This window comes from Tursiops truncatus, chromosome 12 (assembly GCF_011762595.2).
Source record: "Tursiops truncatus isolate mTurTru1 chromosome 12, mTurTru1.mat.Y, whole genome shotgun sequence".
Taxonomy (NCBI): Eukaryota; Metazoa; Chordata; class Mammalia; order Artiodactyla; family Delphinidae; genus Tursiops; species Tursiops truncatus.
In genome coordinates, this window is record NC_047045.1 from 32778068 (window position 1) to 32805147 (window position 27080).

The following is a 27080-nucleotide window of genomic DNA, read 5'->3' on the forward strand; positions in this document are numbered from 1 at the left end:
CAGGTTCAATATATTCAAATCAGTATTGCTTTCCTAAGTCTGATCCTAGAACAAGTTAGGCATCCAGGAGATTCTTATCTATACACACACTTTCCTTGAGACTATAAATCTTTCCATTCTCAAGAACTGACACAGAAAGCAATAAAAATTTTACTTCATATCATTGGACTTGATCCATGGATTAAATTTCATGATGTCTTGTGACCAAATGAAAAGTAGCAGGTCTGACAGAAAACTGTAATTTTCCTCTTGGTTCTATTGACACTATTCCTATTACTTTCATAATTCACTATTACTTCCCTGCCTCAGTTTTCTAAACTGAAATGGAGCTAATTAATCTGGGTTTAAGGGGAGGAAAACAGGCAAATGTAGAGATGAAATAAGACTGGCCCTAAGTTGAATTAAGTTGTTATAATGGGTCATAGGTACACAAAGCTTCACGTTACTTTTCTCTCTCTTTTGTATATGTTGGATATTTCCCAAGATAAAAAATTACATTAAAATGAGGCTCATTATATCTGCCACTTTCTTCCCCCAGAGGGGGAAAATGTGTTTAAAAGCCTACAAAGACAAATTAAATGACATGGGATGAGCATGTCGTCCTTATAACTTTCAAATTTTAAAATCTTCTGCTGCGTCTCTTATATAAAATAACTTGTAGGGCTTCCCTGGTGGCGTAGGGGTTGAGAGTCCGCCTGCCGATGCAGGGGACGCGGGTTTGTGCCCCAGTCCGGGAGGATCCCACATGCCGTGTAGCAGCTGGGCCCCTGAGCCATGGCCGCTGAGCCTGCGCGTCCGGAGTGTGTGCTCCGTAATGGGAGAGGCCACAACAGTGAGAGGCCCACGTACCGCAAAAAATAAATAAATAAATAAATAAATAAATGAAAAATAACTTGTAAAGGGCCTTGGTTAGGCAATGAGAGGAAATAATTCAAGTTTAAGATAGCAATATTAATTAACTGTATAGAATATATCCTCATTTTAATTGCTGTGAAAATGCAAAATAGCTCCCATCATAAAGAAGGTTAACTGTTTTGTGTGTAGCAAAATTCTGTATCATCATTAGAGGAAAAATCTACCTAAAGACTGTTACAAATCTTTTTTTCCTAGTATCAATCTTTCAGTGAAGCTATTAATTGTAAAACTGCATAAGGGCTTTAAGCAATAAAATTCCAACCTACTAGGAAACAATGTTAATATTCTACAAGAGTCAAATAAGGAGTCAGAAAAGGGACTGCTGTTTTTTAAAAAACAGCATAGGGCCAGTTCCTTCATATACTATATTAAATGGCTCATTCCTTCAAATGCACAGTTCATGGACCTTTAGGCCTATTACATCCACAACCAATTATAAGGACAAGACAGAAGTGAATTATGAGACCAGCTACAGAGTTTAAAAGATTAATATTCACATTTGATAAGAATTTGACCAGAGATCTGAAAACTTACTCAGATGATCTAGAGGTAAATTACTGGATTAAATTACAAAATTAATTGAGGCAGATATCTTAGGAACAGAAAAGTTAACAAAGGATTCAATATCATAGTTCTATTTGTTCTCTTTCACAATAAACTTGTAAGTGCTTAAGATAAGTATTCCCACAGCAAACATCAATATGCACATTCCCCTTCTTGGTATAATACCAAAAAAGGTAAAACTTTCCATTTTTAAAAATGCACACAAGGACTTCGCTGGTGGTCCAGTGATTAAGAATCAGCCTTCTAATGCAGGGGACGCGGGTTAGATACCTGGTCGGGGAAATAAGATCCCGCATGCTGCGGGGCAACTAAGCCTGCGCAACACAACTAGAGAGCCCAGGCACCAAACTACTGAGCCTGCGTGCCACAACGAGAGAAGCCTGTGCACCACAACAAAGACCCAATGCAGCCAAAAACAAACAAAAAAAAGCACACAGAATTGAGAAAAAGAATGCCAAATATCTGCCCGTATCTTATGTTTATAATGGTTTTCATCTAAAATGTTTACCTGTAAGTCAGTCACTTCTTCATTATAATTATCTTGCTTGGTGACATTTGAAAAGGAGCGCAAGGCTCCTGTGAGACGAGGTAAAGCCATCTATTATTCAATCAGCGATCCATACAACGAGAAACCTGAAACTGAAACAAAACAAGATGATATTTATCTGTAGAGAGGAGGTGGGAGAGGTAATCAAATTCAACAAATTAGCCTGTACAAGAAAAAAAGAAACTAATTAGTTAAAAAGCAATTGCTACCAATGTTGAAAAATTCTCCTGACACATTTTCTACCCAAGTAGTTTATTTAATAATTCATTGGCTTATAGGTGAAAAAGAAACAGACAAAAAAAAAACCCACTTGTTTGTGGGTACTACCATAACATTCCTTCAAATGAATTCTACCAATTCCTAAGTACAGGTGTCAAATACTGTATTACTACAGCCAATAATATTGAGAGAGATAAAAGCACCTGCCCATCTTTTCTCCAATTTCATTTTACACTCACTGATTTCATTTCACATTATCCCTTACTTTCAGTCTCACTGGCTTTTTCTCTTCTTAAAGTATCAAGCATGTTTCCACCTACTTGCATTTGCATTACTTGGAATGTTCTTCTGATCCTCATACAGCTGATTCCTTGACACAAAAGTCTTGGCTTAAAAGATGCCTCCTGACATGGGGCCTTTTTTGACCACTCAATCTTAGACAGGGCAGCTACTCAGTTACTGTCTATCATAGTACAACATTTCAATTATTTTTATAGGCACTAATTAATATTTGACATTCTCTTATTTATTTACTTATTTATATATTGTCTTACCCCACAAAGAGTAAGCTTCATGACAAAAAAGACCTTCATTTCACTGATCTCCCCTAGCAAACAAAACAGTACTAAGATATTTTTGGCACTCATTAACTATTTGGTTAATAATAAAAGGAAGAAAACTGGAGAAAAGGAGACCATGGTAACAGGGAGACTGAAGAATGAGAAAAGAATTAGAGCAGCTGAGGAAGGGGAGAATTCCCAGGGAAAGAAAGAAGTCAGGTAATCTGACCTAATCTTGTTTATATGCTAACAACTAAACAACTAATCTTTTGGCAAATAGACTAATTATATTTGCTATGAGGGGAGTCCTCATCTATGGAATACTCTTAGAGGGTTATCCTGGTTTAAGATAGCTTATTACAACAAAACTACAATGTTTATAAGGCATGACTGCCTGGAGGATGTCACATAAACTATGTAAGTCCCTAGGACAGTTCTCAAATAGGGATGATTTTGCCCCCGTTGGGACATTTGGCAATATCTGGTAACACTTTGGGACATCACATCTGGGGGGTTGGGAGGGTACTACTTTTCTGGTGGGTAGAGGCCAGTGATGCTGCTAAACATACTATAAGGCACAGGACAGCCTCCTCACAACAAAGAATTATCTAGCCCCAAATGTCAATAGTGCAGAGCTTACAAAAACCTACTCTAGTCTAAAATAGAGATGTTTTATAACCTAAACACTTCTCACAGTGTGAAAAGACCAACAAAACTCAATTAAGAGACCTCACTAATTGTTTGGGCCAAAGAGCATGTGTCTATTGTGAGACTGAAAGAAAGAACAACTAGGGGGACATATAGGATGTCTCAGACCACTCCTTGTTTCTGCTCTTCTTGACTGCATATACCCTTTGAAGTTATTACAAAGCTTAATACTTGGAAAAATCTCTGGCTCCTATATTAGTGTAATTAGATATAAAATAACTGTATGAAATGTTTAACAAAAGAAGAGAGAATTTAAAAATAATGAATAATAATAAAATGACTAGGCAAATTTGAAAATATAACTTTTAAAAATAAAAATACATACTTGTTAAATTAAAAACAATCAATATATAAGTTAAACAACAGATTAAATACAGTGAAAAGTGGTGACCTGAAAGAGAGATCTGAAGAAATAACCCAGTATGCTGTTACAACTAGACAAAGTATACATTAAGTAGATCAAAGAGAAACAAGTCCAAATATATCGATACTCACAATAAATGTAAATGAATTAATCTTAACACCCAAAAGATTGACAGACTGAATTACTAAACAGCGATCAAGTAAACACCAGAGCTATACCTAAAATAGGACAGAGAAAGGTTGAAAGTTAAGAGATAGAATAAGATCCTCCTATAAATAATAACCAAAAGTAGCTGTAAATAATAACCAAATAAATAATAATAATATTTGGTTAAATAATAACCAAAAGTAGCTGGTGGCTATATCAATAGTATCAGATCAGACAAAATAGACTCTAAAAACGAAAGTTATTATTAGGGATGGGGGGAAAAAAACAAATAAAACCCACTTCTCTACATAATAATAAAAGATACAGCTCACTAAGAAGGTATAAAACTTTTGAATTTGCATGCCCTGATGGAATAGCCTCAAAATAGTTAAAACAAATAGACCTCCAAAAGGAAGTAACAAGTCCAACATCAAAGTGAAAGTTCAATAATTGATTAACTATTGATAGGTCAAATCAACAAAAATTCAACAAAAAACAGGGAACTTGAGCCGTGAAATTAGTAAATTTAACCTAACATATATGAAAATATATATTCTTTTCAAGTACACTTGTAACAATTTTAAATGGTTTATGTATACGAGGCCATAAAGTAAATCTCAACAAATTTCAAAAAATAAGTGTCATATAGATCAGGGGTCAACAAACTTTGCAGAAAGAGAGTAAATACTTAGGTTTGGCAGGCCACACGCAGTCTCTGCTGTATAATCTTTGCTTTTTTTTTTTTTTTCCTTTAAAAAAACAAAACAAAAAAACACCATTCTTGGGCTCAGGGTGACCAAATTAGTCTGCTGACCCCTGATATAGCTCATATTTTCTGAGCAAAATACAATTAGATTAGAAATCAGAAACACAAAAGATTAAAAAACATCGATGATTGCATTACAAATCTGTAAGGAAATGGTATGAGAATGGCTAGGGCAAAAAACGGATGGATTATCCACACCACACTGAAGAACTTTAATCAGAAAAGTAAAATGATCCAATTTGCAAATAAACTCCCTAGCTAGCTGACTTCAAATTTCAAGTATCCATTGGGAATGAATTTAGGAGAGCATTTCTGGAAACGAGATGATTCCGAGAACCACATCTGGATTTTTCTAACACTAGATAACATACTTTCTGGAGCATCTGGAAGAAGAAATGAAAGTAGGAGTCAGTGGACAGCAAAGAGACTCTCAAACTTTAGTGTGCATCAGAGTCACCGGAGGGCTTCTCAAATTGCTAAGCCCCACCACCCTATTCTTCACCTCCAAGTTTCTGATTCAGCAGATCAGATGGCACTGTGATGGGGCACAAAAATTTTATATTTCCAACACATTCTCCAGTGATGCAGCAGGTCAAGGACCATACTTTGAGAACCAGTTTTAGAGATAGTATCTTTTATTCTGAAGTCACCATTCAATTTTGTCTCAAATCAATAGTAACCAAGGAGTTTCCGTCTATACTAAGAATTCGGTGGCTTGAGTTAGGTTGTACAATCTGCTTCCCAGCAGTCTTTCTCAACAAGGTCTTACTGAAAGTGAACTGAATGACTTTTTTCTCAATTCTCCTACAGATGGAACATAGTTAACATCATCCATTGAGAAGTAAAGCATACAATGTATGCCTTAGGGCACTGGAGTTTAAATTCTCTACCTAGATTGAGAGAATTCTATTCAAAGACAAGAACGCTATTCATGATGACTGACATTAAGTCAGAAGTCTTTAAAGAAAGGTCTTGACACTAAACTGAACAGTATTCTGCCTCGGAACCTACTTTTTAACCTCACACGTTAGTGTTTTCAAAATGTAGAATCAGAACAAGAGACATGGGATATATGGGCTATTCTGCCTCAGGCAAGGTCTTATGAGTTAACAAGTATTTGGGACCACTACTTTCATCATTTAGACATATCTCACAATAATCTGAATGTCCTGTCCCTCTCTTTAAAAAGCAGGCAGTAAGAGTTCATTGATTTTTACTCTAATTCACAAACCTAACAAACCTTAACAAAACAAGATACCACTCACACTGAAACTCTAAGAAGAGATCTAACAATGGGGCCTGGTAATGAGGTCACACTGTTTGTTATACACTGCACAAACAGGAAACTCGAAAGCTTCCTGAGGGCTCATCAAAATCATCAGTATGAATTATACTTGTCAAAAAATGAAGTAAAGCACATTACTTGGTTTTCTAATTTGGTTTTATCTATTTTCTTCCTCCAGTTAAATGACCAACACTGTAAGATGTAACAGCTCATTTCCTCATAGTCACCTATAAATCATTTATTCACAAATACTTGAGTATCTCCTATCTAGTAGGAACTGTGCTAGGCACTGAGTATAAATAAGGCTTACAGAACTCTATTCTTCAAAACTCATTGTATTCTGTACCAGTAAAAAGATCACCAACATTTAAGGGTACCTGAAATGTATAAAGGTCAAAATGAGAAAGCCTATTTTAAATCTTTGGTTATTCATTTAATCAGCAAATATCTATAGATCACCCACAATATATTAGATACACTGCAAGGATCTAGAGATTAAAAGAATAAAAATTTTGGTATGACTGCAGCTGCCCTAAATAACAAGTTTACAGTATGGTTGAAAAGAAAGGAAACTAGTTGCAATAATTGTGTAGATATAACTGCAGGAAGACAAGGGAGAAAACACCTAAGAGGTGAGAAGGAAGGTAGATAAGAAGAAAGGAAATTGAGATTTAAAGGACTTGAATGAGCTGACCTGGTGGGGAAGAAAAGGTTATTCCAAGGTAGAGATATAAAGAAGAAAACTAAAATAACAGATTATTGCTTAAAAAATCCCTATATAATAGTGCATTTGGAGACTCATGAAATAAGATTAAAGATGTAAGCAGAGATCCAACAACATGTCTCAATTTAAGCATTTTTTATCCTGATAAAAAATTTAACATATTGTACAGAAATGACTCAAATATAAGTGTAGTGAACAGATGAAAGGTGGGGTTAAATTGAAGACAAGCAAACCAGTTGGAAAGTTTTTTCAAGAAACCAGGTGAGAGACAGAGGATACAACTGAGGCAGGGAAAGGCAGAAAAGGATGGATCTGAGAGATACTTATATTGGGGACATAGAATAAATTCACAGGACAGGATGTGAAGATCAAGGGGAAAAGGGCAGGACACCCATATTTCTGGTTCAGGAGAAGCAGAACAGCAGAGTGTATGGGTACAGAGGGCATACTGGAAGACAAAAGATGATTAATTCTGCTTTGGAAAGTTCTGATCATGGGCCATCAAGTGGGATATACAGTTTGGGGTTTCCTATCACAGGTCTGGGCTGGAAGTACAGAATTTAGTGTTATCACTTCAACATAGTTAAAATCATGGATGAACATATTCCTTTAAGTCAAATTATTTATATATATAAACCTGTGGACCCTCTCCCTAAGAAAATAGACATATACACATATAAACATTTTGTAATCCATTTCAGAGGCTGCATGAATGTCATGAAACCTATCCATGTACCCCAAAAAACCTCTTGAGAGTAGACAGTAGAGGGCCAAGGACAGAGTCCTAAGAGATCAGCAAAGAGCTGTCATATGAAGAAAGTGGTATCACATGAAAAAAGAAAGTTTCAAATGTCATGCTAGAGAGTCCAGTGTACTTAGCCACTCTCAAGTCTTAGATGACTTTAGTACACATAGTTTCAAAAAAAATGGTCAGTGAAAGAAAATTTCAGTGGGTGAAAGATAAATGGAGGGCTTCTCTGGTGGCACAGTGGTTAAGAATCCGCCTGCCAACGCAGGGGACATGGGTTCGAGCCCTGGTCTGGGAAGATCCCCCATGCTGCAGAGCAACTAAGCCCATGTGCCACAACTACTGAGCCTGCACTCTAGAGCCCGCGAGCCACAACTACTGAAGCCCGCGCACCTAGAGCCCGTGCTCCACAACAAGAGAAGCCACTGCAATGAGAAGCCCGTGCAGCACAAGAAGAGTAGCCCCTGCTCGCCACAACTAGAGAAAGCCCGTGCGCAGCAACAAAGACCCAACGCAGCCAAAAATAAAAATAAAAATAAATTTATTTAAAGAAAAGATAAACAGAAAGGGAGGAAATGGGGAAATAAAATGGGTACTAGCTACTCTTTCAAGGAACTTGGTTGAAAAGAAAAGAAGAAGAGGCAAGAAATAGCGAAATGCATGCGGTTGAGAGTTTTTAGAAATACAGGAAAGAGTTGAGCACAATTCTATAATCAGAGTAGAGCCAATAGAGAAAGAGAGAGGTTGAATAACCAGAAGAAAGACTATGACTTAGGGGAGCAGGGTCCCTGAGAACGCAGGAGAGAGAATCACGGTTCTAGTGATAAGACTTGGATGGAAGGATGAACATGGAGGGATGGATGAGTCAAAGTGCAGATATGTTTGTAATATGGGAAGCAGAAGGTGAATGGGGGAGAAAAAATATGGTAAAAGAGAGTTCCACCAAAATGACTCCTATTTTCTTTGACATCTGCCAAGACTATTCAAAAGAAGATGAGATGGAATTTTTAAAGACAGAGGCAAAAGTTTGACCTTACCACCAAAAATGAGAGGAAATTGATTAATAAACCATAAAAGGATTTTTCAGGCGGCAAATGAATGCTCATCTCATACCGGAAACCATAAATTTAGAATGGCAACAATCTGGCAAAGGAATGAAGGTTGGTATTACAGAGGGTTAAGGCTTTATAACACAGGGACAGTAGGAGGACAGTGGAGCCTAAATGATGCAAATGATTAAGTGCTGGATTTGAGATCCAAAGGAAAGGAAAAAACATTCACCTAGGAGGTCTTAAAGATACAATGTCATAATGTTTATGGTTAAAATTTCTGATATATAAGACACAGTGAATGCTCATCAAGATAAACTGGCCTGCAAAGCAATTGTTACCACAGTAATTTCTATTCCACATTTAGCGTGGCCTACTAAATGACAAATGCACACATAAAAAGATCCCCCCGAACAAATACAATTGCTAAAAGACTGAAACCCTAAAAGTCAATATTTTCCTGTTGGCCTGAAGTAACCCCCACTATGGTTATCTGAATGAATCTTTACAGTGATTAGATATATGTACAGATAAAAAGGAACTGTCTTGAAGAAGTTAACTGCCCTTTTTAACATTCAAATAGGAAAGATAAAAATTTGACAGTAATGCATTTCCCTTTGTGAAATGATATTAACCAATAATGAGTAAGTTAGAATTCTAGTACACATTATTTTGAAGTATCACATAAAAAATTGTAAGATTTATTCTTCATATTCCAACCCTGTGCTTCTCAAGTCTAAAAAGGGTCTCACAGATTGATAGCAACTTTAGGAAAATATAATTACAGTATTTTTAATTATAAAAAATTAACAAAAACTCCAGAAGAGACAAACCATATTTCTTAATGAGTATAAAGCCAAGCAATTACTTGTTGGTGATCATGGATACCAGGTAATTATTAGGAAGAAAAAAGAAAAAGTAAAAGGGATATAATGTAGGTAAGGAATAAAAACACTGAAAAGACCTGTGGCCTATGAATGTGGAGTGGCCTATGAATGGAGTAAAAATTAGAATTTAAAATTTCAATACTTAAAATAAAATTATATGCCCACAAACCATATCGTTAAAAAAAGTAAGCTAAAATATTTATATTTTAATTCACCAGTTTAAAAAATCAAGCCGTGGGCTTCACTGGTTGGGAATCTGCCTGCCAGTGCAGGCGACACAGGTTCGAGCCCTGGTCCGGGAAGATGCCATATGCCACGGAGCAACTAAGCCCGTGCGCCACAACTACTGAGCCTGCACTCTAGAGTCCACTCGCCACAACTACTGAAGCCCACACGCCTACAGCCCGTGCTCCGCAACAAGAGAAGCCACCACAATGAGAAGCCTGTGCACCGCAAGGAAGAGTGGCCCCCGCTCGCCACAACTAGAGAAAGCCCACGTGCAGCAACGAAGACCCAACACAGCCAAAAATAAATAAAGTAAATTTATTTTTAAAAAGTTTAAAAAATCAAGTTGTGATATAGTTTACACTGTTTAGATCAGAATTCAGAAAACATCAGCCTTAATAGCCTTAATATATGTAAAACATTATATATATAATCCTCTATTATGTCATTTCAAAATGGGGTGGTTTTTTTCATGGTAAATCCTATAGAAAATTTTAACTTAATCGTATTGAACTTGTATTCCTTACTTTTATTGTACTTTATTGCCACCAACTGGTTAATATAGTGGAATCACATTACAGGTGCATTTAATTATTTGAATCAATCAAACATAAGAGGCCAAATATAAGGCATAGACAGACATAAACAGTAATAGTAGAGATTCTGCCCACTATTTCATGTACTCAATACATGCTCTAGAGTGAATGGGGGTGAGCAACAAGAATATGATGCTCTCTTAATCTGTTTCGATCACTACATGCATAACAAACTGAGAATCTTGCTGCACTGCATGACTCCAATGTTTAAAACTAAGCTCCCTTTTAAAAAAATATACAACATGGCCATTAAACACAAGCCAACTTTTTCATCTGGTGCACCCTCAGAAACTGTGATATGTTCCAAGTTTGGAGGAAAAACGTGGCTGCATACAACATATTGAGAGACAGTATGTTGTGACAACCTGGTGTCCTCCTAAAGAATTTTCAAGGGAAATTTTAACTATTTATAGTTTCCAGCCAACAAGTTCACTTTAGATCCTAACTCATTCTTAAGCATGAAGCAACTGCTCTTGAATAGTTTCCAGTCAAATTAGAAAACACACTCAGAGCATGGAGAACAGAGAAAGAAAGGGAAAGATGATTAAGTATATACATATATACTTTTTGTATAAATCAAAATCTATAATGGCTTGTTAAGAATAAAATTTATCTAAATGAGATTGTTGTTCTCTAACTTTTCCCTCCAATTACTTACTTATATCAACTCCAGGTTTCCCATCCAAAGGTGGGGGAGAAAACCTAGCCAGGCTCATTAACTATAAACCAGAGTCTACAGAAGACCCCCATGGTTATATTAATTTTAACAAAGGATAAGAAAAGTTTTCTTTTAAATGTTCTTGCGAAAATAAGAGGCTAGAATAACGTATCAGCACAGATGAGAACAAGAATAGTAAGAAAGAACATCCCACAAGGAACAAACCAGCACACAATATTGTAGAGAACACATGGAGGAGACCCACAACATACGAGGCAGCACATATTTCCATTCCAGTGAAAAAGGTCTGGGGCCAGATTAGCTGACAAAGGCAACATTCTCATTCCATCCCAATCTATGGGCCTCTTAAAGACAGACCCAAGGAATTTGTGCCTGTCCCCTAATAAGCCCTGAAAAGATTAATTTGAATTGAAACCTCTCAGGAGGTACCCTCATACACCAAACCAAAGCTCAAGTGATGCTCTGGAGCAAGCCTTAGCTGTTTAGAGAAAGAATTATCATGACTTTGTACACTTACTTGTTCCTCTGTACCACAATTATACAGAACACCACTACATTCCCGAATATGAGCTCTGGTGATCTTTTAGAAATCTGATGCAAGTTTTTATACTCAAACAACTAGGATTATATACTCCAAATCCAAAAAAGTATTTATCAAAGGATATGATGGCTTTGATCTTTACTCACTGTTTTATGCATAGTAGAGGAAATTCTTTTTTTTTTTAACATCTTTATTGGAGTATAATAGCTTTACAATGCTGTGTTAGTTTCTGCAGTATAAGAAACTGAATCAGCTATACATATACATATATCCCCACATGCCCTCCCTGTTGCGACTCCCTCCCACACTCCCTATCCCACCCCTCTAGGTGGTCACAAAGGTGTACTATGTGGCTGCTTCCCACTAGCTATCTATTTTACATTTGGTAGTGTATATATGTCAGTGCTACTCTCTCATTTCAACCCAGTTTACCTTCCCCCTCCCCATGTCCTCAAGTCCATTCTCTGTGTCTTTATTCCTGTCCTGACCCTAGGTTCTTCAGAACTACTTTTTTTTTTTTGATTCTATATATATATGTATTAGCCTACAGTATTTATTTTTCTCTGTCTGACTTACTTCACTCTGTATGACAGACTCTAGGTTCATCCACCTCACTACAAATAACTCAATTTCATTTCTATTTATGGCTGAGTAATATTCCATTGTATATATGTGCCACATCTTCTTTATCCATTCATCACTTGATGGACACTTAGGTGGCTTCCATGTCCTGGCTATTGTAAATAGTGCTGCAATGAACATTGTGGTACATGACTCTTTTTGAATTATGGTTTTCTCAGGGTATATGCCCAGTACTGGGATTGCTGGGTCGTATGGTAGTTCTATTTTTAGTTTTTTAAGGAACCTCCATACTGTTCTCCCTAGTGGCTGCATCAATTTACATTCCCACCAACTGTGCGAGAGGGTTTCCTTTTCTCCACACTCTGTCCAGCATTTATTCTTTGTAGACTTTTTGAAGTTGGCCATTCTGACCAGTGTGAGGTGATATCTCATTGTAGTTTTGATTTGCATTTCTCTAATGATTAGTGATGTTGAGTATCCTTTCATATGTTTGATGGCAATCTGTATATCTTCTTTGGAGAAATGTCTATTCAGTCTTCTGCCCATTTTTGGATTGTTTTGTTTTTTTTTTTGATATTGAGCTGCATGAACTGCTTGTATATTTTGGAGATTAATCCTTTGTCAGTTGCTTCATTTGCAAATATTTTCTCCCATTCTGAGGGTTGTCTTTTCATCTTGTTTAAGGTTTCCTTTGTTGTGCAAAAGCTTTTAAATTTCATTAGGTTACATTTGTTTATTTTTGTTTTTATTTCCCTCTCTCTAGGAGGTGGGTGAAAAAGGATCTTGCTATGATTTATGTCATGAGTATTCTGCCTATGTTTTCCTCTAAGAGTTTTATAGTGCCTGGCCTTACATTTAGGTCTTTAATCCATTTTGAGTTTATTTTTGTGTATGGTGTTAGGGAGTGTACTAATTTCATTCTTTTACATGTAGCTGTCCAGTTTTCCCAGCACAGCTTATTAAAGAGACTCTCTTTTCTCCACTGTTTATACTTGACTCCTTTATCAAAGATGAGGTAACCATAGGTGCACGGGTTTATCTCTGGGCTTTCTACCCTGTTCCATTGATTTATATTTCTGTTTTTGTGCCAGTACCATACTGTCTTGATTACCGTACCTTTGTAGTATAGTCTGAAGTCAGGGAGCCTGATTCCTCCAGCTCTGTTTTTCTTTCTCAAGGTTGCTTTGGCTATTGGGGGTCTTTTGTATCTCCATACAAATTGTGAAATTTTTTTTTCTACTTCTGTGAAAACCGCCATTGGTAGTTTGATAGAGATTGCAATGAATCTGTCAATTGCTTTGGGTAGTACAGTCCTTTTCACAATGTTGATTCTTCCAATCCAAGACCATGGTATATCTCTCCATCTCTTTGTATCGTCTTTAATTTATCTCATCAGTGTCTTATACTTTTCTGCATACAGATCTTTTGTCTCTTTAGGTAGATTTATTCCTAGGCATTTTATTCTTTTTGTTGCAATGGTAAATGGGAGTGTTTCCTTAATTTCTCTTTCAGATTTTTTATCATTAGTATATGGGAATGCAACTGTTTTCTGTGCATTACTTCTGTATCCTGCTACTTTACCAAATTCATTGATTAGCTCTAGTAGTTTTCTGGTAGCACCTTTAGGATTCTCTATGTATAGTATCATGTCATCCGCAAACAGTGACAGTTTTATTTCTTCTTTGCCAATTTGGATTTCTTTTATTTCTTTTTCATCTCTGACTGCTGTGGCTAAAACTTCCAAAACAATGTTGAATAATACTGGTGAGAGTGGGCAACCCTGTCTTGGTCTGATCTTAGTGGAAATGGTGTCAGTTTTTCACCACTGAGAAGGATGTTGGCTGTGGGTTTGTCATATATGGCCTTTATTATGTTGAGGTAAGTTCCTTTATTCCTACTTTCTGGAGGGTTTTTATCATAAATGTGTATTGAATTTTGTTGAAAGCTTTTTCTGCATCTACTGAGATGATCATATGGTTTTTCTCCTTCAATTTGTTAATATGGTTTATCACATTGATTGATTTGCATATATTGAAGAATCCTTGCATTCCTGGAATAAACCCCACTTGATCATGCTGTATGACCCTTTTAATAGGCTGTTGGATTCTGTTTGCTAGTATTTTGTTGAGGATTTTTGTATCTATGTTCATCAGTGATATTGGCCTGTAGTTTTCTTTTTTTGTGACATCTTTGTCTAGTTTTGGTATCAGGGTAATGGTGGCCTCGTAGAATGAGTTTGGGAGTGTTCCTCCCTCTGCTATATTTTGGAAGAGTTTGAGAAGGATAGGTGTTAGCTCTTCTCTAAACGTTTGATAGAATTCGCCTGTGAAGCCATCTGGTCCTGGGCTTTTGTCTGTTGGAAGACTTTTAATCACAGTTTCAATTTCTGTGCTTGTGATTGGTCTGTTTTTATTTTATATTTCTTCCTGGTTCAGTCTCGGAAGGTTGTGCTTTTCTAAGAATTTGTCCATTTCTTTCAAGTTGTCCATTTTATTGGCATAGAGTTGCTTGTAGTAATCTCTCATGATCCTTTGTATTTCTGCAGTGTCAGTTGTTCCTTTTCATTTCTAATTCTGATTTGAGTCTTCTCCCTTTTTTTCTTGATAAGTCTGGCTAATGGTTTATCAATTTTGCTTATCTTCCCAAAGAACCAGCTTTTAGTTTTACTGATATTTGCTACTGTTTTCTTCTTTTTCATTAATTTTGATCTGATCCTTATGATTTCTTTCCTCCTGCTAACTTTGGGGGTTTTTTTTGGTTCTTCTTTCTCTAATTGCTTTAGGTGTAATGTTAGGTTGTTTACTTGAGATGTTTCTTGTTTCTTAAGGTAGGATTGTATTGCTATAAACTTCCCTTGTAGAAGTGCTTTTGCTGCATCCCATAGGTTTTGGGTCGTCGTGTTTTTATTGTCATTTGTTTCTAGTTACTTTTTGATTTCCTCTTTGATTTCTTCAGTGAACTCTTGGTTATTTAGTAGTGTATTTTTTAGCTTCCATGTGTTTGTATTTTTTATAGTTTTTTTTCCTGTAACTGATATCTAATCTTAAGGCATTATGGTTGGAAAAGAAACTTGATATGATTTGAATTTTCTTAAATTTACAAGCCTTGGTTTGTGACCCAAGATATGATCTACCCTGGCAAATGTCCCATGAGCACTTGAGAAGTACATTCTGTTGTTCTTGGATGGAATGTCCTATACATATCAATTAAGTCCATCTTGTTTAATATGTCATTTAAAGCTTGTGTTTCTTCATTTACTTTCATTTTGGATGATCTGTCCACTGGTGAAAGTGTGGTGTTAAAGTCCTCTACTATTATTGTGTTACTGTCAATTTCCCCGTTTATGGCTGTTAGCATTTGCCTTATGTACTGAGGTGCTCCTATGTTGGGTGCATAAATATTTACAATTGTTATATCTTCTTCTTGGATCGATCCCTTGGTCATTAGGCAGTGTCCTTCTTTGTCTCTTGTAATAGTCTTTATTTTAAAGTCTATTTTGTCTGATATGAAAATTGCTACTCCAGCTTTCTTTTCATTTCTATTTGCATGGAATACCTTTTTCCATCCCCTCACTTTCAGTCTGTATGTGTCCCTGGGTCTGAAGTGGGTCTCTTGTAAACAGCATATATACAGGCCTTGTTTTTGTATCCATTCAGCCAGTCTATGTCTTTTGGTTGGAGGATTTAATCCATTTACATTTAAGGTAATTAACGATATGTATGTCCCTATTAACATTTTGTTAATTGTTTTGGGTTTGTTATTGTAGGTCTTTTCCTTCTCTTGTGTTTCCTGCCTAGAGAAGTTCCTTTAGCATTTGTTGTAAAGCTGGTTTGGTGGTACTGAATTCTCTTAGCTTTTGCTTGTCTTTAAAGGTTTTAATTTCTCCATCGAATCTGAATGAGATCCTTGCTGGGTAGAGTAATCTTGGTTGTAGGTTTTTCCCTTTCATCACTTTAAATATGTCCTGCCACTCCCTTCTGGCTTGCAGAGTTTCTGCTAAAAGAGCAGCTGTTAACCTTATGGGGATTCCCTTGTATGCTATTTGTTGTTTCTCCCTTGCTGCTTTTAATATTTTTTCTTTGTATTTAATTTTTGACAGTTTGATTAATATGTGTCTTGGCGTGTTTCTCCTTGGATTTATCCTGTATGGGACTCTCTGCACTTCCTGGACTTGACTATTTCCTTTCCCATATTAGGGAAGTTTTCAACTATAATCTCTTCAAATATTTTCTCAGTCCCTTTCTTTTTAACTTCTTCTTCTGGGACCCGTATAATTCAAATGCTGGTGCATTTAATGTTGTCCCAGAGGTCTCTGAGACTGTCCTCAATTTTTTTCATTCCTTTTTCTTTATTCTGCTCTGCAGTAGTTATTTCCACTATTTTATCTTCCAGGTCACTTATCCGTTCTTCTGTCTCCATTACTCTGCTATTGATTCCTTCTAGAGAATTTTTAATTTCATTTTATGTGTTTTTCATCATTGTTTGCTTGCTCTTTAGTTCTTCTAGGTCCTTGTTAATGTTTCTTGTATTTTCTCCATTCTACTTTTGAGATTTGGGATCATCTTTACTATCATTACTCTGAATTCTTTTTCAGGTAGACTGCCTATTTCCTCTTCATTTGTTTGGTCTGGTGGGTTTTTACCTTGCTCCTTCATCTGCTGTGTATTTCTCTGTGTTCCCATTTGGTTAACTTACTGTGTTTGGGGTCTCCTTTTCACAGGCTGTAGGTTCGTAGTTCCTATTGTTTTTGGTATCTGCCCCCAGTGGGTAAGGTTGGTTAAGTGGGTTGTGTAGGCTTCCTGGTGGAGGGGACTGGTGCCTGTGTTCTGGTGGATGAGGCTGGATCTTGCCTTTCTGGTGGGCAGTGCCGCATCTGGTGATGTGTTTTGGGGTGTCTGTGACCGTATTATGATTTTAGGCAACCTCTCTGCTAATGGGTGGTGTTGTGTTCCTGTCTTGCTAGTTGTTTGCAATGGGGTGTCCAGCACTGCAGCTTGTTGGTCACTGAGTGGAGCTGCGTCCTAGCGTTGTGAGGGATATCTCTGGAAGAGCTCTCGCTGACTGATATTATGAGGGGCCGGGAGGTGTCTGGTGGACCAATGTCCTGAACTCAGCTCTCCCACCTCAGAGGCTCAGGGCTGACACCCAGCCAGAGCACCAAGATCCTGTCAGCCACACAGCTCAGAAGAAGAGTGAGAAAAGAAAAAGAAGAGAGAAAGAAAAAATTTTTTAAAAATAAAGTTTTTAAAATTAAAAAATATATTATTAAAATAAAATAATAAAGTAATTAATTAAAAAAAAGAAGAGAGCAACCAAACCAAGAAACAAACCCACCAATGATAACAAGCACTAAAAACTATACTAAAAAAAACAACAGACAGAGCCCTAGGACAAATGGTAAAAGCAAACCTATACAGATAAACTCACACAAAGAAGCACACACATACACACTCACAAAAAGAGAAAAAGGAAAAAAAAATATATATATATATACACATATAAGAGGAAGAGAGCAACCAAATCAATAAACAAATCCACCAATGACAATTAGCTCTAAATAGTCAACTAAGACAAACATAAAACTAGAAACAAATTAGACACAGAAAGCAAACCCAAGTCTACAGTTGCTCTGAAAGTCCACCGCATCAGTTTTGGGATGATTCACTGTCTATTGAGGTATTCCACAGGTGCAGGGTACATCAAGTTGATTGTGGAGATTTAATCCGTTGCTCCTGGGGCTGCACAGATTTCCCTTTTCTCTTCTTTGTTCACATAGCTCCTGGGGTTCAGGTTTGGATTTGGCCCCATGTCTGCATGTAGGTCGTCCTCTGGCTTCTGTTCTTCACCCAGACAGGCGGGGGTTAAAGGAGCGGCTGACTCCGGGGCTCTGGCTCACTCAGGCCGGGAGGAGGGAGGGGTATGGAATGTGGGGTGAGCCTACAGCGGCAGAGGCTGGTGTGACGTTGTAGCAGCCTGGGGCACGCCGTGTGTTCTCCCGAGGAAGTTGTCCCTGGATCACGGGACCCTGGCAGTGGTGGGCTGCACAGGCTCCCAGGAGGGGAGGTGTGGATAGTGACCTGCGCTTGCACACAGGATTCTTGGTGGCTGCAGCAGCAGCCTTAGTGTTTCATGTGCGTCTCTGGTGCCCACGCGGATAGCCATGGCTCACACCCATCTCTGGAGCTCCTTTAGGCAGTGCTCTGAATCCCCTCTCCTCGCTCACCCTGAAACAATGGTCTCTTGACGCTTATGCAGGTCCAGACTTTTTCCCAGACTCCCTCCTAGCTAGCTGTGGTGCACTAGCCCCCTTCAGGTTGTGTTCACACAGCCAACCCCAGTCCTCTCCCTGAGATCTGACCTCCGAAGCCTGAGCCTCAGCTCCCAGCCCCCACCGGCCCCGGTGGGTGAGCAGACAAGCCTCTCAGGCTGGTGGGTGCTGGTCAGCACTGATCTTCTGTGCAGGAATCTCTCCGCTTTGACCCCTGCACCCCTGTTGCTCCGCTCTCCTCTGTGGTTCCTAAGCTTCACCCCTGTCACTCCCCATTTCCGCCAGTCAAGGGGCTTCCTAGTGTGTGGAAACTTTTCCTCCTTCACAGCTCCCTCCCAGATGTGCTGGTCCCGTCCCTATTCTTTTGTCTCTGTTTTTTCTTTTCTCTTTTGCCCTACCCAGGTACATGGGGAGTTTCTTGCCTTTTGGGAAGTCTGAGGTCTTCTGCCAGCATTTAGTAGGTGTTCTGTAGGAGTTGTTCCCTTGTTGATGTATTTTTGATGTATTTGTGGCAAGGAAGGTGATCTCCACGTCTTACTCCTCTGCCATCTTGAAGGTCGGTGTAGAGGAAATTCTTAAATCACCCTAACACTGACACTGTGTAAAAGAAGTTGGCACCTACCTCGTAATAGCAGAATGAAATCTCTACCCCTCTCTCTCAAGTAGAGAAAAACTAGACACTAAAATCAGGACTCAGATGAATTTATGTGGTAAACAAGAAATACAAAAACAGGAAAGTAAATCACTAATTTATTGGGCATTATGAATTAGAACAAACACATGGTAAGAATTTTATTGTGCTACTATATTACATGTCATGTATGCTTTACTTAATCTTTCTGAAAGAATGTATTGCCCTGACCTTTATTTGACATTCTGGTCTGAACTGTTTGTTTCAATCTTTATGAATAAAAACTTAATTACTTACAAAAACAGGGTACTCTCTTTCACTTTGTATTAGTCAGAAATGTGCCCTGGCAAATATAGTCCATAAGAATGTTTTCTCTGTGCCTTGTTCTGAGCTGAACTCTCAGTTCCCTATCGACTCCATCCTCTGGTATTCAGTTTCCTAAACTGAAAGGTGTGTGAAAGGGTCAGACCTATATCTCTCATTCTTTCTTACATTTGAACTTCTAAGCCATTTTTCTTACCAACATATTATATATACTACAGTTCAGGGAAAAATAGGTTTTGTCAATGATACCTCCCACCTTTTTTAGAATGCAATTACTGAAAGAAACACCATGCTTCAAAAAGCATAAAAACATGAACATTTTTTTAAAATTCACTTTCTCTGATGTCTTAAATATTTCAGGATGTGTCCCCTTAACAAATTTTTAAATAGTAATATAGTCATTTCTCTAAAGATTGCTGGTTAACCATATTTACAGTAAAGACATTAGGAAAATCATGATTATTGTTGATTTTTTTAAAAAAATGACATTTGTGTAGGTTGAACATTCATGTTTTTCAATGTTTTATAAAAGTTTCCATGTAAGTATAGACTATAAAAGAATTAGGTCACTAAGTACTACATGTTGCTTTCTGATATTAAAAGTACTTTAAAAAATTATCTGTACTGCCTAATGTCAATAAGTTATCAAAGTTAAGTACTCTTTTCACATGAGTGACTTCTAGATAGTTGAAGGAACCTGTAATCCTACTTTAAATTTTCTCTTCACCAAGCTAATCAATCCCATTTCTTTCCATCAATCTCCCTCATTAATCCCTGGCTTATATCCTGTCACACAGAAATATGTAGAAACATGCATGAGAACTATATACACCAGCTTCAAGGTAATGGATTGAGAGGCAGCACAGAAGTGACAAAAGAGGGAAAAAAAATTAGCAATACTTTTCAAAAGAGAAGAGAAAGAAAGAGAAAAGAGAAGAGAAGAACTGAGCAAATAAGGCAAAAATTACTACTTGTTAAATCTGTATGGCAAGTATAGGAGTGTATTACATTATTTTCCGAAAATTTTCCATATTCTTGAAATACTCCACAATTAAAAGTTTTAATTAAGTTTTAAATAAACACAGAAGCCTAATAAGAGAGAGAAGAGTTGTGAAAGCATCAAACTGAATGTCTGCCAAATCGCAGGTTCTGAAAGCACTGAAAATGCTCAGGCTTATGAGAGACTGAACGCTGAACACCTGGGTGCTCTTTTAATATTGCTACCCATAATGTGCTTCAATTCCATTTAACCCAAATCAATTCTGCCATTTTCAATCCAGAGTCCATTCTCCATTCTCCTTAGCATAAAAGAAAGAAGAGATCAAGTAGTTAATGAACTCTATATTCTCTTTTAACATCCTAGTAACTGCCCCAAGAAACACACTGTTGAATGTAGCTTAAAAACTGTTTTTGCTAACCTTTATGTTTCTTCAAGGATACGCATCACAGATCCCACAAACTCTCTTTTCTTTAATTTATTCTTAGTTCGTGTACTCCTTCTCCATGTTCAATTTATATTTTTTAAAAATATTCAGGCACAGCAACATGAGTTTCTTGAGATACCTCTCTCTTCTTGATCATCAGAGTTATGTATGAATACACCATCAGTATTACATTCTCCAGAGACCCAGACTCTGAAGATCTACCTTTGTGTTTATACTCTCAGACTATGAATCATACAAACCTTTTTTTCTAAATTACAGTTGCCAGATTAGCAGATAAAAATATAAAGTCAGAGTTAAATTTGAATTTAATTAATTTTTTAGTATAATATGTCCCATGCAATATTTGGGACATACTTACATGGGATATATTTATACCAAAAAAATTACTTGTCATTACCTGAAATTCGAATTTAACTCTGCATCTTGTATTTTATTTGGCAACCCTACTCTGAACATTCAAAAATCTGTATTCCTTCACTCTTCTGGCAAATACTGTATCTTCTTAAGTCAAGAATAATAGTTAACAAGAGGTCTCAAAATTTTTGAAATAGGTACCAACTCTTTAAAAGTTCAAATGAGAAAAATGAACAAAAAGTAAAAGATTAGACAAGTCTGTAGTGGTGACACATTTTAATAGATCATTTGTGAGGGCAGCTGCAAAGACCTGAGAAACACCAGGTTCACCAGGGTGAAAAAGTAAACTTCAAGATGGTAATCTAACTAAAGAAGACTGAAGCCTAAAAAATCCCACAACGATCTGGAAAAGGAGGTGTTAACTGAAGTGTTCTTTCTTCCACTTTTTATTCAGCACTGATTAAAAAAAATTATACTGCATCTGGTGAAAATACTTCTACCCATCCATTAACTCATTCATTCAACAAAAACATTCAGGGACTTCCTGGTGGCAAAGTGGTTAAGAATCCGCCTGCCTCTGCAGGGGACACGGGTTCGAGCCCTGGCCCAGGAAGATCCCACATGCCACGGAACAACTAAGCCCATGCGCCACAACTACTGAGCCTGTGCTCCAGAGCCCATGAGCCACCACTTCTGAGCCCACATGCCACCACTACTGAAGCCCATGCGCCTAGAGCCCATGCTCCGCAACAAGAGAAGCCACTGCAATGAGAAGCCCGTGCACTGCAACAGAGTAGCCCCCGCTCGCCGCAACTAGAGAAAGCCCACACACAGCAACGAAGACCCAATGCAGCCAAAAAAAAAAGAAAAAGAAAAAAAAAAGAAAAACATTCAGTGGGGACACAGTGATAAAGTTGCTGAAGTGAAAGTCCCCTCTCTCCTTGTTAGTAATATTTTCTTCTCTATTGGATGATTTCCAAAACCCCAAAATATGCTGTAGCTGCTCCCATATTTAAAAACTCCACAGCCCTTTTCAATTAACACCCCACTTTTTTGATCGCTATCTACAGCAGACACTCCAGTCCTATCAGGCTTTAACCTGTACTATTCCACCAAAAGAGCTATAAAGGTCACAAATAAGCTCAACATCGCCAAATTCAGTTACTTCTCAGTCCTTGTTTGATCCCTGTCAGGAGATTTTGACCCAGCCCTTCTGAACAGTTGCTTCACTTGGCATCTAGGACACCAATATGTCTTGTTTTTTCTCCTACATTATCTCTTGGCTCTTTCCACTCTTCTTGGTTCCTCCTCATCCTCCTATCCTTTACCACTGCTTTGCCCCTAAGCTCAGAGTTCAGACCTTTTCTTTAGCTACAGTCATTCCCCATGTGATCCTTCAGTCTCAAGGCTTTAAGTATCATTTATATTCTAACACCAAATTCTTATCTCCATCCTGCGCATCTCACCTGTACTCCAGATTTGTCTACCCATGCCTCTTCCACATCTCCACTTAGATGTCTAATAGTGAGCTCAAACTTAAAAATGTCAAAATTTATCTCCCATGCAAACCTCCTCTTATGGTCTACCTCACTTTAATAAATCACAACTCCACTCTGCCTGCTGCTCAGACCAAAAAACTTGGAGTTATGCTTTACACCATCCACCTTATCAGTAAAGTCTCCCAATTCTACCTTCAAAACATATCCAGAATCTGACCACTTCTCATCATTACCATCTCTTCCCCAGTTTACTGCAATGGCCTATTTAGTCTCCCTGTTTTCACCCTTACTCCCTAACAATCTAATTTCCACATATAAACAAGAATGATTCTTTTCTAAAACAAATAACATTGTGGCTCTCCTCTGCTCAAAACCCCCCAAAGGTTTCCCATATCTCTAAGTAAACTTCAAAACTCCCAAGGCATCTGGCTTTCTCCAACCTTTTGATTTGATCCCCTGTAACTCTCCTCCTTGCTCATTTTGGGGCATCCACACTGGCCTTGGTGCAGTGATATAACCATACCAAGCAGATCCCTCTGGATGAACACTCTTCCCCCAGATGCCACAAAGGTAGGTCCCTCATTTCCTTCAGGTTGCTGCTCAAACATCTCTTTACCAGAGACGCCTTCTCGGACCACCCTATCTAAAACAGCACCCTTTCCTTCATCCTTCTCCTGCACCCAACCCACTTTACTTCAAGGCACTTATCACTGTGCTTGTTGTCAGCTTCATCCAATAGAGTAAGAGCCCCACAAGGGTGGGGACTTTGTTCACTGCAGTATCCAAAGCACCTAAACAGTGCCTGGGGCCTCGTGCAGTCTCGGTAAATATTCGTATAATGGCTGGATGGATGGACTGACAGGAAGAATAAAGGGAAGCCAAAGCTGCCACAAAAAAAAGAGGCAGAATTTACAGGTCTGGATTCCTATACATTTATTTTTTGAAGTTTATATCATCTTTATTTCAAGACCTCAAAAATATAGTTTCACAGAAATTAGCTTAATTATTTGATTAATTTATTTCAGTCCCTAAGAAAAGAGGTCTTACAAACAAGGAAGTTTACTCAAACACAAAAGAAATCAAAAGCTACTGTGATTTATTCAACTCATGATGCCATTCTTTTCAAAGAACTTATATATACAGAAATGTAATTCTTATTTTGGGGGTACGTTTTTTTCAAAATCTCAAGCTAATAAAGTAGAAAAGCAAAAGCAAGGGTAAAAGGATAGTCACCAGTTGCTAGAAACTCTAGGGTAGGAGTGGGCTCAGCAGGAATATCATAGTAGAAGAATGCAGGAACAACTTTCACTCAATTGATATTTCTTAACTAGTATTTCCACTGCATGCTGGACACCAGGCTGGGTGAACCACAGTGAGCAAAATCAATCTGCTACCTGCCCTTGCAAAGCTCACAGCCTGGTGGGGAAGACAACCCAATTAAATAAGCTATCTCAATACAAACTAAGACTGCTATCTATAAAAGGAGGCAGTAATGAGTGTTATCGGAACACAAAGCAGGTGCATCTAGCCTAGCAAGAAAGTAGGTTGGGAAGGAAAAGCAGCTTTCTTACTTGAGACTTCAAGGATGAAGTGTTAGGTAAAAAGGGCAACATATTCCAGATGAGGGGTGAGAACATTTCACAGTCAAGGAACTGAAAAGATGACTGGAGCATAGCGGTCAAAGAGTATGTAATGTGGCAAGAGATGGAGCTGGAGAGATAGGTAGGAATGAGGTCATGAAGGGCCTCATAAGTTATGTTGTTTAGAAATTGTTCTAATAGTAAGAGAAATCTTCAGAAGAGTTTTTGACTTGAGCTGTGTTTAATAGACATTACTATGACTGCAGTACTATGGACCACAGGAAGGCAAGACCTGAAGCAGAAAGATACTAGGAGGTTGCTGCAGTAATCCAGATGAAGAGATGAAGATGAGCAGATGATGGGTTCCTGAAACGAAGTAGTGGTAGTGATTTAGAGAAAAGTGGAGGAATCAGGTAATTCAATTAAATTTATTTGGCTTACTCTGATTATTTCTATCTGTGGTGGGGAAGGAGGCAAGGACCTCAGCTGACCTCCACATGTATAGATCAGGTTGATGACAGAATTCACTGAATTAGGGCTCAGAGTTTTTCTTGGGTGGGGGGGGCAGTTAGGAATATCATGAGTTCGATCTCGGATGAGTTGAGTCTGAGATGTCTGTATGACATTCAAGTAGAAACGGTCAGTAGGGACTGAATATTCAGGTGTGAAGTTCAGGAGAGAGGTCTGGATACAAACATGAGAATCATAAGGAGTATCATGGGAAGAGATAAAAATCACCCAAGGATTTGTGTGAAGACTAAGAAGACAAGAACAGCAGAAGCTGGAGGAACATGAGACTTTACAGAATAAATGGGTAGAAAGGTCTATAAAGGAGATTCTGAACAACAGGAGGCCAAATAAGGCCAGGGTGGTGTCTCTGAAACCAAGGAAAGGATAAGTTTTAAGGAAGAGGTATGGTCAACCATGTCAAACGCTGTCAAGACATGTGGTAAAATGTCCACTGGATATAGAATTTTAGCTATGCTCTTCCAGTGTTCTGTTTCTAATAAATACAAACAGAGGAGTTTTCAAAACCTGGTGTTCAGCCAAGCCACCCCTCAAATTCCTTAAGGAATTTCATTGAACAGCCTCCCAAAGCCAACATCTTGACTATAATCTCCAAGAGTGCAAAAGTGATGTATGTCTTCTTTTCCCTGGTACCCTGTATGGTTCTTGGTCTGCGCCAAAGAACTCAATAAGTATCTGTTCAATGATGTGTACTCAGAGTATTACTGTGAAGCTTTCCAGAATTGATTTTTAGGTTATTCTTTACCACACCAATCTTCAGAGTAAAAGCATTGCTAATATTTTTGCAAAGCTTCCTTCACTCCTTAAAGAACGCTCAAAAAGAACGTTTAGTGAGCCTCCCTGGTGTTAGAGGTACTACTTAAAGCAGGTCTCATTTTAGAAAATATATGTGCACTGGGAAAGGATGCACTGAAATTATTTTTGCAGATTGTATACTGTCATTAATTTATTCTTATAAATCATTTATGTAGACTTTTATAATTAAGTTTCTTAAATAAAGATTAAGACATACTTATATCTATCAATATTTATAAATAAGAGTAGCATTTATCATTTTTACGTTGTTCTATTTGATTGGCTTGTTGGACATTTTATTCACTTTCAAGAATTTTTCTACAAGGACAAGTTGTCTCATTGGTAAGCAAGGATTTCCTCACCTGGAATGGAATATAAATTTTCCTTTATCAAATTCATATGCCATGTTTCTTAGCTACACACAACTGAGTAACTTGCTAGTTACTGACTTCGTTTGAAAATGACCTAGCAAGTCTTTGAAAATGCTGGAAAACATTAGCAACTGCCTCCCTGACTACTCCATAATCCTGAGATAAACTACCTTCCTTCTTTTGAAGGTCTGGTGTAATAAGATAGATATTATCCAAAATTAAGAGGCTCTTGAATTCATATGCTTTAATATAGAAGTTCTTCACAATATGAATTGGTGGCACTGGAATCACTTGGGAGTTGCTTGAAAATAGACATTTCTAGACACCATCCCCCAAGATTATGATTCAGCAGTTTGACAATCTTTGGTTTAGTCATTAAATAACTAGGTATGAACTTCCTTCTCTTCAACTATAAATATTTCTTGTCAATTATCTTATTAAAACATATCCTGAGAATGCTTACTATTACCGGCAATTGTCTTACATATTATATCTTTAAATCATGTACCTCTCAAAACTGCACCCTTATTTTCCATGTCAGTTCAAACCTTTGATAATGAATGCAATTCCTAAGAATTATCTTTAAAGAGGGAATCACAGAAGTGGAGGAAAACTAGTCAAAAACTCCAAAACCAGGAAGATAAAATGGGAATCTATCTTAATTTACAAAGGTCTCCAAGAGTTATTCTATTCAAATGACAACGAGGAGAGACAGACTGTAGTAGGAAGAAGTAGAATAAAAATAAAAAGAAATTAATTCAGATGCCAAGTTTTGTTTGATGGTAGAAAATCAAGCTAACTTCTCAGGATATCAATTTTCTGATCAATAAAATGAAGAGGAATAACAAAATGATTTTTTATGCCCCTTTCAGGTTGAATGATCTGATTAAAATCAGAATACTCAAACATGGGTTGAATTGCATTAACTCTGAATCACAGAGACAGTTTCAGAAATAAATTAGGACAACCTGTAAGACATTACCACAGCCAACGCAGAGCTGGAAAATGAACAAACAATAGACAAACTCACTTAAACATACTTGCTCATCTACATGCAAAATACTCAAATGAGATGGTACATATTGAATTAATGAACATCTATATGGGTCTGTCAACTATGTGCTAAGTATTATACCAGGCAAAAGAAATGAGAAATAAGATCCAGTCCCTACTTTAAGT

At 37.6% G+C, this 27080-nt stretch overlaps 1 protein-coding gene across 5 annotated transcripts in view; it reads right to left on the reverse strand.

Moving 5' to 3' along the window:
* The window catches only part of ASCC3 (activating signal cointegrator 1 complex subunit 3), a 332868-nt gene that overhangs the window by 303768 nt on the left and 2020 nt on the right, over window positions 1-27080 (reverse strand). For all 5 annotated transcript variants that reach the window (XM_019929490.3, XM_019929491.3, XM_019929493.3 and 2 more), the window contains exon 2: window positions 1988-2118. In XM_019929490.3, coding sequence (XP_019785049.1) covers window positions 1988-2077 — 90 coding nt within the window. In that variant the 5' untranslated portion in view covers window positions 2078-2118. The remainder of the gene's footprint in view (window positions 1-1987; window positions 2119-27080) is intronic.